Source organism: Trichechus manatus, unplaced genomic scaffold, assembly GCF_000243295.1.
Source record: "Trichechus manatus latirostris isolate Lorelei unplaced genomic scaffold, TriManLat1.0 scaffold00028, whole genome shotgun sequence".
NCBI classification, from domain to species: Eukaryota; Metazoa; Chordata; class Mammalia; order Sirenia; family Trichechidae; genus Trichechus; species Trichechus manatus.
The window spans coordinates 7,913,224-7,928,061 of record NW_004443964.1 but is presented as its reverse complement, the minus strand read 5'-3'; the positions used below and the strand labels follow the sequence as shown (position 1 = coordinate 7,928,061).

General features: G+C 57.4%; 2 protein-coding genes across 2 annotated transcripts in view; one reads left to right on the top strand and one right to left on the bottom strand.

The window, feature by feature from the left end:
• BTBD17 (BTB domain containing 17) overlaps positions 1-5,072 on the bottom strand; it is a 5,391-nt gene extending 319 nt beyond the window's left edge. The window contains 3 exon segments of the mRNA XM_023729271.1: positions 1-766; positions 2,895-3,171; positions 4,988-5,072. Coding sequence (XP_023585039.1) covers positions 1-766; positions 2,895-3,171; positions 4,988-5,072 — 1,128 coding nt within the window.
• Positions 5,073-5,794: 722 nt separating this feature from the next.
• GPR142 (G protein-coupled receptor 142) lies at positions 5,795-14,279 on the top strand. Its single transcript, XM_023729431.1, has 6 exons — positions 5,795-5,872; positions 5,935-5,995; positions 7,003-7,241; positions 10,811-10,847; positions 11,889-12,047; positions 13,408-14,279. Exons 1-6 carry the CDS (start codon positions 5,795-5,797, stop codon positions 14,277-14,279), a joined length of 1,446 nt encoding a protein of 481 aa, XP_023585199.1.
• The last annotated feature ends 559 nt before the right edge of the window (positions 14,280-14,838 follow it).

Here is a 14,838-nt window from a genome sequence, read left to right as displayed (position 1 = left end):
GGCGTCCGCGTAGACGGGCCGCAGGCTGACGGGCAGCCAGCGCGGCGAGAAGAGCACGTTCCAGGTGACGCGGCGGCCTGCGTCGTGGCCGCTGGGGCCCAGCTGCGTCTGGAAGCTGGTGCTGCGGTCGTCGCGGGCGGGGTTATTGATGACCCACGAGGCGCCCCAAGCGGGCGCGAGGTAGTTGCGGGGCAGGAAGGCGCTTCCGTTGACGTCGAAGAACTTGGCGTAGTGCAGCGGCGACGCGGCGTGGAATTGGTATGCCTGCAGCAGGAGGTCGGCCACCGCGGCGCCGTGGCGCGCCAACGCGGCCGAGCGCGCCTGCAGCTGGAACAGCTGCGCCGGCGGGATCATCGGGTAGCGGATGGCGCGCAGCGCGCGCTCGGCCACGGCGGGAGGCGGCCGCGCGCGGCCCAGCCAGGCCTCCAGCGCGTGGAACAGCTCCAACTCGTCCTGCAGCACCAGGTCCGAGCGCTGCAGCAGCTGTGCCAGCAGCTCGGGGCTCACGACGCCCCACTCGGCGCTGCCCGCCACGGCCGACAGGTTCCAGGCCAGGAACTGCAGGCAGCTGTCGCGCAGTGCCTCGTCGCGGGTGCTCACGGCGTAGTGGTACCAGCCCACGGCCGGGCCCGCGCCGCCAGCCAGGTGCGCGCGCATGTAGTCGGCCACGCCCCGCTGCAGGGAGGCGACGCCGTACTTGGTGGCCAGCTTGTGCAAAGGGATGGCCTGGGCCAGCAGCACCGTCAGCTCGCCGCAGTACAGGTACCTGCCGAGAGGCGAGAGATGGACCGGGGTGGAGGCGGGCCTTTCCAGCCACCTACGAGCGCCACTTTCTCGAGTCGAGTCCAGAGGGGACCCCACCTTGGGAGAGCTCGTGGTCGGAGGCGCAAACACAGCAGAGTGGGCTGGAGGCTTCCTATCTTTTCTTCTCAACGGCTCTCCCACCGCCGTCCCTTCTGTGTCTCGTGGTGACATACAAGTAGCATGTATTTAATGAACATCTACTAGGTGCCCTGGTGATGCAAAAAGCTAACTGAAAGGTGGGTGGTTCAAACCCCCCCCCCCCCAGGCGCTCTTTGGGAGGAAGGCCTGGAGATCTGCTTCTATAAAGATTACAGCCTGGAAAACCCTACGGGGCAGCTGTACTCTGTCACGTGGAGTCACTATGAGTTGGAATCGACTCAGTGGCACCTAACAACAGCACCTAGGTGTGGGGAACCAGCCTAGAACAAGGCAGAAGTGGCTTCTGCCCCCTTGGGATTTACAGTCAGGGGACAACAGGATCTGGGTTAAGACCACTGAGGGACCTTGGCTTCTGTGACCCTGTGGGTGGAGGAGACAGGGGCTGGGGAAGGGATGAAGCCCCGCCCCCGCTCCCACCCAGCCTGACCTTTGGACCTACTCGCCAGGAAACTGGGCAAGTCATTTAACGTCTCTGAACCTCAGTCTCATCATCTATGACATGGACGGCATCTAGCCCTCATGGTTATTAGGAGGTTGGAAGGAACAGGGTACTTGCTACAGAGTAGGTGGTCAGCACAGGTTAACTGTCAGTCTCCCTGCCCTTTTTCTTCTCTCCGCCCCCATCTTTGTCACTGCGTCTTTAACACCTTCTCGCTGTCTGTTGGCACTCTTGCCGGCTGTCACTCATCTGTCTCTGTCTATTTCTGTTTCTTTGCCCACCCTCCCTGCCAGTCCCCACTGGCACACTGTGGGGGTGTGGCAGCACCTGCCAGATACCCCACCATCCATTTCTTCCCTTCCCCCTGCCTCCCAGCAGGGCACGTTGCCTCTGGGAATAAAAGACTACGTGTGTGGCCTCCTTTAAAGTGGGTGTGGCCATGGGACGAATGTCTAGTCAATGAGACGTAACAGGAGGCCGTATGGGATTAGTGGGAAGACTGCTTAAATGCACCTGTACTTTGGACACATTATCAGGAGGGACCAGTCCCTGGAGAAGGACATCATGCTTGGTAAAGTAGAGCATCATAGAAACAGAGGAAGACCCTCAATGAGATGGATTGATGCAGTGGCTGCAACAGTGGGCTCAAGCATAACAAAGATTGTGAGGATAGCGCAGGACCGGGCAGTGTTTCGTTCTTCTGTACATGGGGTCACTATGAGTTGGAACTGACTCGATGGCACCTAACCATGACAACAACAACGTGGGGGCAATTCTCCTTCATAGGGTCGCTGTAAGTCGGAGTCAACTCAACGGCAATGAGTTTGGGTTTAGGGGTGTGGAGGAGACCTTTTTTTGCCCTTCAGTTTTATCCCCCTTCCTGTTGCCTGGAACTTGGAAATGATGGCTGGAATTCCGCAGCCATTTTGTTTAAGCCACTGTCATTAGAGGATTCTCTAATTGGCAGCCAAACCCAATTCTCATTAAAGCAGGGTTGCTCACTTAGACTACAGTGTGAATGGTGCCACTGTTCAGCAAAGTGGCAGTGAGCAGAGGAAGTAGGGGAGGGCTAGCTAATTTTTTCAGCTCCATAGCACAGTGCTTCCAAACCCGGCCAGACACCTAGACCACATGGAGGCTTTAAAATAAAAAATGATAGCTGGGCCCAACCCTAGACATGCAGCCTGCCATCCAGGATGGGGTCCAAAAATCGACAATTTTTCAAAGCCCTCCCGGCCAAGTTTGGAAACAGCTCTGAGGGGGGTTCTCAGGGCAGGGAACTGATAACATCAACCCCACACACAGAGCGCCCAGGCCAAGGCGGAGGCATTGCACTGCCCTGCACAGAGGGAAGTGGAGAAGGGATGGAAGCAACTGGCTGCATCAGCACATCTTGACCTTTGAGGGGGCCTGAGCTTCTGTGACCCTGTGGGTGGAGGAGCCAGGGGCTTGGGAAGGGGTGAAGGGCCCCCCAAAACCTGCCCTGTCGCACCTGATGAACTTGTCAAAGACAGCGGCACACTCCCTGGGTTCCTGCAGTGCCACCTCGCTCTGGTTCTGCAGCAGCCCCCGAAAGAGCTCGCTGTGCAGGCCCAGCAGCAGGCGGTGGGCATAGAAGACGCGGACCTCGTCGGTGCCCGAGGCCTGCACCCTCAGGATCACGTCGCTGGCGTTGCCCTGCCGCAGCAGCTCCTGCAAGCGCTGGAGCAGGATCTGGGAGTGGTTGATGGACGTACCCGCTGCCTCCCCACCGACGTCAGCTCGCTGGGCTGTAGCAGGAAGGAACACATGGCCTGAGAAGGCCCCGGGGCTGAGGGTCAAGTCTGGGGACAGAGGGACCGGCTGGAGACCTGCACACACGAGGGTAGCAGAGGGGTGGCAGGCCTAGGAGGCTGCGTGCACATCTGTTTGTGCCCACTGGATGCATGAATGCACCTGTGTGCACGCAGGCACCTCCCGGGTTGGGAAGGTCGTGCCCATCCTGAGAGGTTGCTTTTGGAAGGGGCGTGGGTTCTGGGCAGGGAGAGGTCATGAGCCAGGAATGGCACGACATGCCCAGAGCTGTCTCCATGATGTCAGACCCCCAAGCAAGGGTTAAAGGAACTCTTGGACCCCCACCTGTCTCACCTCCTGAAGAATTGCCCACTTGACTCCTCACAGGAGTTGTCAGGACAAGTGGTGTGTTCATTAACAAACATTTACCGAGCACCTACGGTGTGCCAGACATTCTGCTGCCAGCTTGGGATGTAGCAATGAACAAGCCTTACATTCATTCGTAAAGGCACATTGTGGTGTAATAGACGTAGTACGCAAGGCGCGCTCTGGTGTTAGACTGTGACGCGTGAGACAGTGACAGTAGCAGGATGGGGCTGGCTGAGGAAGTGACCAGAGGCATCAGCCAGGGAAGAGCATCTGTGGGGAAGCTGCGGTGCAAAGGCCCTTGAAGGGGATGGGCTGGGGGCTGAGGGGGTCAGGGAGGCTGGGGCGGGGAGTGGAAGTGGAAGGGAAGCTGTTTTCCACAGCTGGCCAGCCCGTCCTGCTCTCTTTGGGCCAGATCTCTAAGATAGGAGCCCACCTCCAGTGGGTAGCCTGGGGAGGGGGGACCCAGAGAAAGTGCAGGGGACCAGCTGGGGCCAAATGGGATACTCCCAGGAACTGGGTGTTGAGGCTGGCATCCCTCTCCAGCCTGTCAGGGACTCCATGAGAGTCAGATGGGGATGTGGGCTCAGCGACAGAGCTTCAGGCTCTGAGAAGACCTCCTAGCAGCTTCCCCAAGTGTGTCTGACAAGGAGGATGTCGGACAACAGCCAAGGGCAGCCCAGCTCACTCACAGACTCGCCCATGCACACGCACTCACACCTGAGTACACACTCATGCACTCTTACACACTCACTTGTTCACCCACGTTCACACTCGCACACACACACGCACTCACACACACTCCCCCATGCACACGCACTCACACTCGAGCACACACTCGTGCACTCTCACACACTCCCACACACTCACGCACACATACGTGCACTCACACGCTCATACACAACTTACTCATGCACATACTCATACACACGACTCACTTGTGTACAGTCACACACACCTCTTGTACACACTCATACAACTCACTCGTGTACACACTCATACACACAACTCGTGCACATACACACATGCACACTTGCACTCTCACAAGTGTGACGCCTGTGGACTCCTGCGGAGAGGGCTCATGCAAGAGCAGAGCATCCGTGTGTGTAAGAGAGAGTGAGGGGCAGAGCGAGAAAGGGAGGGCGGGAGAGAAGCAGCAGTTAATCTCCAGCCCCGCCTCCCCAAGCTGTCACCTCGAAGGACCTGAATGCTGATGGTGTCCCCATTCCTCTCTGCCTGGGCCCAGGACAATGGAAGCGTCTGGTCCCAGCCCCTGCCTGCCTGCCCAGCCCTCTGCCCCCAGGCAGGCCGCCCTCCTCCCCTGGGAGCTGTTGAGACCACTCCACTGTTTGCTCTCCCCGGCCTGCTGGACACCACCGGCTCTTGGCGGGAAGGTCCTGCCCTTCCTCCCTGCCCCTACCCCACCCCCATCCACGGCCCACTCACCTGCACGAGTTGCCAGGCCCACCAAGGCCAGGACGGCCCAGAAGCTGCCCCATGACCCAGGCGTGGCGTATCCTACTCTGAGCATAATTGTGCCCACGCCCCCAAGTCCACTGCAGGGACACGGAGCCCAGACCACTCCCGCTCACCTCCCTCCTCCTTATATAGGACCCAGCACAAGGCGGACAGCACCCCTTTCTTGGACGGCCTCCCTCCCCCACCCGGCCTCTGCATGGATTGGTGGAAACTGGCCCCAGCTGTTGCCCAGGCAACCGCTTAAGCCCAAGAGTGGCAGCCTCAGGGGCTATTGTGCTGGCTGTGGGCCCCGAGGGGGACAGATCCGGCACCCCTCCCCCAGTCTCCTCACCTCCCACAGGGCCAGCAGGCCCTCTCCTGGCAAGTTTTCGGCCCTCGGAAGGACAAGCAAGGGACTCCAGGGCCACTGGCAGTGCTGCCCCGAGGGTCCCCAACGCCCTCCCCCAGCGCCCTGGGTGCAGCCTCTGCCCCAGCACGGAGCAGGCTTGGCAGCGTCTTGGCTGCAGCATCGTGGTGAGCTGGCTGCAAAGGGCGAGCCTGGAAGGGGAGAAGGAAGAGGTTGCTCAGGCTCCTGCTCCCCCGTCCCCATTTCGGGGTAGGCTAGCTCTCTGGAGTGAGTCCCTGGGTGATGCAAACGGTTAGCGCCAGTCTGCTGCTAACCAAAAATTGGAGGTTCCAGTCCAAGGAGAGGAAAGGCCTGTGATCTACTTCAGAGAAATCAGCCATGGAAAACCCTACGGAGCACAGTTGTACTCCGACGCAAGTGGGGTCGCCATGAGCTGGAGTCGGCTCCTCGGCAGCTGGTATAACTGGTGGCTCTCGGGAGACGCGTCTCAGGCTGGGGCTTGGCGGGTAATGGGTATCATTTTCACGTTCTTTGTTGACGAGTGTTCCTGGCATGCACTGGGGAGCAGGGTGACGGGCCTTTAGGGAGGCCTTATGGGGACTACAGCCACTACGCCAGCCAGGGTCCAGGTGAGTCACCGATGGCAGGGCTGACCCGTGCATCACTGCATGGGGAGGACGGCTGCCTGGAGCAGGGCTGGCCCCTCCCAGGAGGCTGGCCCTCTGCAGACAGCCCCTCTCCCTCCAGCCTGGTGCCCGGCTCTGCCCCTTCACCTCTCCCTTTAATTCATCTTCCCCAAATGGCCTCAGGTTTCTGGGTTCTTTGGAAGGCTGCTTTTACCACCTTCTGTCCAGCTTCCAACTGTAACTGCCCCTTCCCAGAGTTCCAAGGAGACAAACCGCACACCTAGCACCGTATTTTGTCTGTAGGGGAAACTGAAGCAGAGAGCAAGGTTCCCGTCTCAGGGAGCATGCTTCTAAAGCAAAGGGGCTCAGTGGTAGAATTCTCACCTGCCACGGGGAGACCCAGGTTCCATTCCGGCCAATGGCCCTCACGTGCAGCCACCACTCGTCTGTCAGCGGAGGCTTGTGTGTTGCTATGATGCCAAATAGGAGCTTCCAGACTAACATGGACTTGGAAGAAAGGCCCGGCGATCTACTTCTGAAAATCAGCCAGTGACAACCCTATGGATCACAACAGTCCCAGCCACAACCGATGGTGGGGATGGCGCAGGACCAGGCAGCATTTTGTCCCATTGTGCATGGGGTCACTTGAGTTGGGGGCCAACTGGTCAGGAGCTAATACCGCCAGTGCATGGTGGTAATAAAACACTGACTTGAATTCTCCAAAACTAAGGCAACAGGGAGGAGGTTGAGGTCTACAACCTAATAGCAACTGGGGAGCATTAGGGTGGAGTGCTGTCGAGGCCTCCCCTCAAAGGGACCAAGGGGGCTGGCTCTAGCTCCTCATGGGAGGGACTCCTTTTAGGCTGATGAGCTCAAGTGGGTGTTCCCGAGAGCTCTGGCTCTGAGTTTATACCCAGGCAAGGCCCTTGATTGGAGATGGGTTGGGGGGTCTCCTCTCCCTTGCTGTCTGGATTCCTGGGACCAGTTCAGTGCATTGATTCCTGCCCCAGGCTGGCACAGCGAGACCGCCAGCTCCTCCTACTTTCTGGAGCCACAGAGAGAGCAGGAATTGTGTGTGGCACCCGCTTCCTCCGGGTTGGCAGAGAGAGAGCTGTTTGATCCAGCGGAAACCCCTTCTGGCTGCTCTGACTTTCACGCCTGGCTCCCCTCGTCCGGGCCCACCATCCCTTGCCCGCTGGCTGCCCGCCTGCCTTCCCCGTGGGCTGTACAGCCTCCCCAGCCCGGCCCAGTGAGTCAGAGCCTTCACCCAGTGGGGCACCCGGGCCTCTGAGGACAGCTGGCTTTCATGCATGAGGCTTTCCAATAGGTCTGTTGTTGATGATAAAATAACGGTTTTTGGTAGACCGCTTATTAACTCCAGCCTCCTCCAGGGTTACGTCAGTAGTTCTTGAAATACAGCCCACCTGCGTCAAAATCCCCCAAGCTCCACCTAGGAGCCAGAATTCCCCAGGGGCACCGCCTGGGCATCTGTATTTTTAAGCACGTGATGATTGTTATGTACACCCCAAGCTAAGCTCTACAAACTTGAGTGATGGCATTTCAGACAAGAAGGAAGCTGGTGGTGGTGGGGGGTCCCAGCTAACCAGAAGTTCCCAGAAGGGTCACCTCCAACCTCCCATCTCTGAGAGCCCCCACCTCCTGATATGTCTGTCCTCCCTTGCCCCTGAGCCTCTTCTAATGATCTAGAAACTGGCTTTCCAGAGGTGGGTGTTCTCTGTTCTCATTTTCTTGGTCCAAGTATTACTGGCGTGTGTGTGTGCACAAGTGTGTGTGCGTGTGTACATGCATGCATGTGTGTCCGTGTGCATGTCTGTGTGTGCACGTGTGCATCTGTGTGCACATGTGCACACAATGCATGCTTGTGTGTATGCATATGCATGTGTGTGGACACGTGTATGCATGTGTGTTGACGTGTGTGTGCATGCCTGTGTGTGTGTACAGCTATGTGCGTGTGTGTGTACGCGTGTGTGTGTCCTGGGGCCGAAGAAAGGAAGGAGGGTATTCCTGCATAATCTCTGAGATGAAAAGACTGTGCAACAGGACGTTTTATCTTGCCCTCTGGCTCTGAACGGGGCTCTGCGCCTTCCTTGAGAGCAAGTCTGACAAATTCACCAGCAAGAACAATTCCCAGAGAGGAGCGAGACCTCCCGCCTGAGCACGGGAGTGTTTACAATTGAGCAACTTGCCTGAGGTCTCAGCCAGGGATTGGTGGAACCAGATTCAAATGCCGCTTTTCTGCTCAAGTTTTCTTTCCACAACCCCATGCAGGCTTTTCCGAGAAGCTATTTCAGTGGCAGTAAAAGATCCGCATCAGGGAAGGAATCTCTAATGTTGTAAAGCAACTGAAGTCTCCCCCAAGCTTGGGGCAGGGTGAGGAGTTTCTGAATCTGCAGAGTGGGTGGTCAGACGCCAGACAGTGGTACCACAGAGGGGTGGGCGCCTGGCCCTGCCCCCAGCAGCCTCCCCGACACTGTGACATCTCCCTGCCTGAGTTGGGGCTCCCACTGTGACTCGGACACTTAGACTGCGGAGCAGGGAATCATGAGTTCAGGTTCCAGGCCTGTGTACTCCGGGGACACCCTAAAGATAAGCAAGAAGGAATCTCTCCCTAAAGTAGCTTACACGATGCTGGAAGCTTCCTTTAAGCCAGGTGGCTTCTGTCACAGGGGCTTGTCCACGTTCCTGCCTCAGGCTCTTGGTGGTGCTGTTCCCCATCTGGAATGCTCTTCCCCATCCCAGTCCTGTCCCTTTGATCAGTATCTCTCTCATCCACGAAGCCTGAGTTACAGTGCCCCTCCCTTCCCAAGCTCTTATTCTTCCTGAGAAGGCTGCGTCAGGGAGTGAAAGATGAACAGCTCTGAGGAAGGGGGTGCAGAAGAGAAACCTAAGTTCAAATTCTAATGGCCACATCCTAGCTCTGTGACCTTAGCCCAGTTGCTTAACTTCTCTGAACCCCGATGCCCCGTTGTGTAAAATGGAGGTAACCAGAGTCAGTGTGTGGGGCTGCAGCAAACACTGAAAGTGTAGGGACGGGGTAGGTGAATGCTAGCAGCACCCTCCTTGCCCCTTACACTTGGTGGCCTTTTTAACACTACGGAGACAGCTCCTCAAAGGTGAGGCTATGCCTTAGTCTCACTCCTAGCCTTATGGTAGGTCACTGGGCAGTGCAAAGGGTATGCACTTGATACAGTGCTTAAGAGCTATGGTGAGCTACGGCTGCTAACCAAAAGGTCGGCAGTTCGAATCCAGCAGCCACTCCTTGGAAACCCTGTAAGGCAGTTCTACTCTATCCTATAGGGTCGCTATGAGTCGGAATTGACTTGACGGCAACAGGTTTGTTTTTTTTGGTTAGTACTAACCTAAAGGTTCGCAGTTTGAACCTACCCAGCAGTGCCACAGAAGAAAGGCCTGGTGACCTGCTTCCATGAATATTACAGCCAAGAAAACCCTATGGGACATTTCTACTTTGTAACACATGGGATCACCACGAGTTGGGATTTACTCCAAGGCAACAGCAAAAAAAGCCTCATGGTGCAGGGAGGAGACAGCGTGGGGAGTTATCTATGATGCTTGTGCTTTGGGGGGCTGGGGTTCTGGACTCTCTGGGGACCCTGCCGTGAGCGAGGAGTGCCTGCTTCTTGTCCCACTGTCCCATCCAGGGGGACTGGCCAAAGCCAGGGGACTCCCGGAGGCCAGCAGTGTCAGGACATGGCCACCAGGAGGCAGCAAGGCCTCATCTGTGAGTGCCTCGCAGGTGGGGCGGAAGTGCCAATAGGAATAGAGGGATTGAGATGTTTCAGCCTGATGTGGCTCTAATTTAGGGAGCCGGGAGGGCCTCCCTGCTACAATTCCGGCGGGCAGCCCGTGGAAGCGATTCCAGGTCTTAGCTCTGCTCCTACATCAACCCATGGCTGTCCGGGGGTCACTGTGGGTGCACTGCTCACTCTATCCTGGGGAGGGGAGCGGGTTACAGATTCCGGCCTCTCCAGAGTGCCCCCGGCACCTGCTGGTGTTTATTTGCCAGCAGCTGACAGTCCTGGAGGATTTCACCAGGGCCAGGAAAACAACAGCTTGCCGGGCCACATGCTGCGGGCAGCACGGTCAGGCTGCTCCAGGCAGCCACCCCACCCGACTACCGTGCACTGCCTCCTGCCCAGGCCATCCTACCAGGCCAGCAACCCCTTGGCGGGCCAGCCCTGTGCTCAGCCCACCCCACAGCCTCAGCAGAACCAACTCCTGCAAGCCTGGCCCAATGACCTCTCTCCAGATCACAGTCCTGACTGCGCAGCCTCACCTCGCCCTACCTGGCCTGTGTTCCCCACCCCTCTATCAGGAGTCCCGCCTCTTCTCCACTCCAGGTAAAGCCTTTCAGAGTGTTGATGCCCACAGGGTCAGCCCCTGGTCTCAACCCTACCCTAAGTCCTTGCCCCCAGGTGTCCTCACCCCAGCTGAGCCCAGGCCAGTCTCCAGAGTGCCCTACGCATGAGGCAGCCCACCCAAAACCCTGATGGTGCCCTTCACCTACCTCACTGCCCCCTCCCCAAAGCAGACAGACCCATTCCAGACCCCTAGCCTCTCCCTGAAGCCCCATCCCCAGCCTGGCCCCCTTCCCTGCCTGGGCGCCCTGGGGGATCCTGGTTGACCCCAGGCGGTATCGCCCATAGACTCATTCCCCTGCCTCAGCCCCACCCTTTCCTTTCTCCTCCTCCCTCCTCCCCTCGTCCCCACTCTCTGCGAGCACAGGCTCAGTGCGCTGGGAGACTCTCGGGGCAAACAACCACTTGGTGAGCCAGGTAGGGGAGGGAGCTGCAGGGGCCCCCAGAAAAAGCCACAGGTGACCCAGGACCCAGGAGCATGGTGCTCGAGGGACTAGAGACAGGTAAGTTGTCTAGGTGCTGAGGGTGGGACGGTTGACGTTGATCATGAATGGCAGTGGGAGGAGGAAATGAGTTTAATGGGGAGAGGGGCTTCAGCAGGAAATCAGAAGCTGGAAGGTAGAACCTAAAAAGATCTAAAGATGCTTCTCATCCCAGCTGTGGGATCCAGGGCAGGTCCCTCACCCTTCTGGGCTCAGTTTGCTCATCTGACACTAGTTACCAGTTGCCATCAACTCAGGGTGACCCCATGTAAGTCAGAGCAGAACTGTGCTCCACAGGGTTTTCAATGGATGACTTTTTGGAAGTAGGTTGTCTGGTCTTTCTTCCGAGGCACCTCTGGGTGGACTCGAACCACTAACCTTTCAGTTGGCAACCGAGCCGTCAACCATTTACACCACCAGGGACTCCGCTCATCCAACAACCTGGGCCATCCCGGCCCCAATTGTGCATCGCATGAAAAGGGGTGCCCCTGGGCTTAGAAAAGAGAGGAACTCAGAAATGGTCTCTCCTTGGAGAGGGGATGGGTGTTGAGTGGAGCTGGGCAGCTGCTGCAAATCACTGTGGGTCAGAGTTGCCCAGGGTGCAGTGTAAAAACACAGATGCCCTGGCCCACTGCTCTCCCTCTGGCCAGACTGCCTGGCGTGGGGTCCAGGAACCTGCATTTGACAAGCGCCCCTACGACTCTGATGTGCGGCCCATCGAGGATGGAAACCCACGGGAATAAAGCAAACGAGATGTGGTTCCTGTGACAGCAAGAGACCCTACTGAGGCCCCCCTTCCCATCAGCGGGGGAGCCAGGACCGAGGGAGGTGGGCTGGGATGGGGATGGACTTGGCACAAATTTTCATGGCGATAGAGGGTGCCACTTGTCTGGGCCTGATAGGGGGTGTGCACAGAGCAGGGGGGAATAGAACAACCCCGGGGTCGGGGTGGGGCTGCGGCTGGGCCAGGTTGGGAAGAGACCAAGTGCTGTAACCCTGCCCTTCTGCCCTTCCCAGCTGCCCAGCCACCAATGACCCTGCTGCCTACGCCCAATGGCAGTGGGCTGAGCTGGGAGTTTGACGGCCTCTGGCCAGAGATCCCAGAGAGGTCCCCGTGTGTGGCTGGCGTCATCCCTGTCATCTTCTACAGTATCCTGCTGGGTCTGGGGCTGCCTGGTGAGTGGGGAGCTGGGGGCTGGGGGCTTGGGCTTGGCCAGAAGGCAGGGTTCTCCCTTGAGAGTGTCAACTTTGCTCTGACCCCTGAGACCCAGGATCACGGGCCCCAGGGCTCCCCTCATGGGGGTGTTCTGGGAAGCAAAGTGTAGAAGGGAGTGAAAATGAAGGGCTAGGATTTGGGGTGCTCACCAGAGCAGAGCCCCCTCTGCCGCCAGTGGTGGCCACCCTCCTGGATGACTAAGTTCACCAGATAGCTCTCAGCTCAGTCCGCATCTCTTCATACCGTCCACTGCCTTCACGAGCCAAGGTCCCTGGAGAGCAAACCTTGGGGTAGGGTGGGTGCATGGATATGGGAAAGCATAGATGGTCTCAGCCTTGGGGTTTCCCCAAATCCAGTAAGAAAAACCCTCCCTGTCCTCGGGGAAGCCCTCTCTTTGGAGCACATAAAACCAGTTACCATGAAGTTGTTTCTGACTCATGGTGACCTCCGTAGGGCTTTCAGTGGCTGATTTTTTGAAAGTAGATAGCCAGGCCTTTCTTCTGAGGTACTCTAACCTCCAACCCTTCAGTTAGCAGTTGAGCATGTTAACCATTTGCACCATGCAGGGACTCCCTTTAGAGGACACGTTGTTTCTTGTGTGCCATTGAGTAGAGGGTAGAACTGCCCCACAGGGTTTCCGAGGCTGTAATCATTACGAAAGCAGACTGCCACATGTTTCTCTGGCTAGTGGGTTTGAACCGCTGACCTTTTGGTTAGCAGCTGAGTGTTTAACCACTGCTCAGGGCCTAGAAGGGAATGCCACAGGGACAGGTGGCTTCTGAGGATGTCCTGTGAGTGAGTTTACCTGTGTATAAAGACTAGGGCTTCGAACTGGTTCATTGTGGTTCGAACTCCTACTGAGAATTTACATGTCTAACAAGTTCCCAGGCGATGCTAATGCTGCTGGTTGGGGACCAATTCTGAGAACCACTAGCAGAGCAATGGTTCTCAAAATTTATTACACATAAGAGTCACCTGGGGATCTTGTTAAACTGTAGATTCTGATTCAGTATATCTGGGAGGCAGAAATGCAATTATTAGCAGGGGTTTGAACTGGAAGGAACCAGTTCGAAGCCCTGGTAAGAATGGAGGCCTTGCCCCTGGGTGAAATGAGGTGTGTGGATGTACAGGGCAGGGTGGTCTGGTTAGCCTTCATGACAAAGTGGGCCTTTAGAAAGCTTTTAGAAAGGAAAAGAGAAGCCAGCACAGCCTCCAGTACAAACAGGTGGGAGGGATAATGATAGCACCTTGGAAAAAACAAGTCTGAGCACCCCTCTAATGCCTCTGCCCTCTTCCCTCTGTGACCTTGGGTGCCATCAGCCAACCTTGTGACTGCCGTGACGCTGGCCCGCCTTTCTGCCAGGACCAAGAAGCCCTCCTACTGCTACCTTCTGGCGCTCACGGCCTCTGACATCCTCACCCAGGTGGTCATTGTGTTCATGGGCTTCCTCCTGCAGGGCGCTGTGCTGGCCCGCAAGGTGCCCCAGGCTGTGGTGCGCACAGCTAACATCCTGGAGTTTGCTGCCAACCACGCCTCAGTCTGGATCGCTGTCCTGCTCACGCTCGACCGCTACAGTGCTCTGTGCCACCCCCTGCACCACCGGGCTGCCTCGTCCCCAGGCCGGACTCGCCGTGCCATTGCTGTTGTGCTTGGGACTGCCCTGCTGACTGGCATCCCTTTCTACTGGTGGCTGGATGTATGGAGGGACACAGACCCCCCCAACATGCTGGACAAGGTCCTCAAATGGGCTCACTGCCTCATTGTCTATTTCATCCCTTGTGGTGTCTTCTTGGTCACCAATTCGGCCATCATCCGCCAGCTCCGGCAGAGCGGGCAGAGTGGTCTGCAGCCCCACGTGGGCAAGAGCACAGCCATCCTCCTGGGCGTCACCACACTCTTTGCTCTCCTGTGGGCACCCCGCATCTTCGTCATGCTCTATCACCTGTATGTGACCTCCGTCCACCAGGACTGGAGAGTCCACCTCGCCTTAGATGTGGCCAACATGGTGGCCATGCTTAACACAGCAGTCAACTTTGGCCTCTACTGCTTTGTCAGCAAGACTTTCCGGGCCACTGTCCGAGAGGTCATCCACAATGCCCACCTGCCCTGCATCCTGGGGTCACGGCCAGAAGGCATGGTGGTGGAGCCTGTGCTGAAGGCTCCAGGACTCCCCAAAGGAACAGAATTGTAGTGGAGGAGACCTGGCCAGGGAACTTGAGGTGCTGGGGCCTTTGTGGTTGTACCCAACAAAACTTTCTCAATTCCCTGCTTTGCACTCTGGGGGGTGGGGGCAGAAGCACCTCCCCTTGGGGGTGGTTCTCCAGTATAAGGGAGGACAACTTATCCAACCCTTATGTCAGCTTCACCAGCAATTCCTACTTCCTAGGAAGAGGCAAGGGCTCTGCCAGGCACAAGCTAGTAGCATCTACTGCTGTGGGTGTTCCTTTGCAAGGGACATTCACCTGGCACATTATGGATGCTAAATTAGTATAGGCTGAAAAAATGGTGGATGGATGGATGAGTGGGTGGGTGGGTGCGTGGGTGGGTGGGTACATGGGTAGATGGATGGGTGGGTGGGCAGATGGGCGGATGGATGGATAGATGAGTAAGTGGGTGGGTGGAAGAGTGGATGGATGCATGGGTGGATGGGTGGGTGAATAGGTGAGTGGGTGGATGGGTGGATGGATGGGTGGGTGGGTAGATGGATGGATGGGTGGGTAGGTGGGTGCAGGGGTGGATGGGTGGATGGG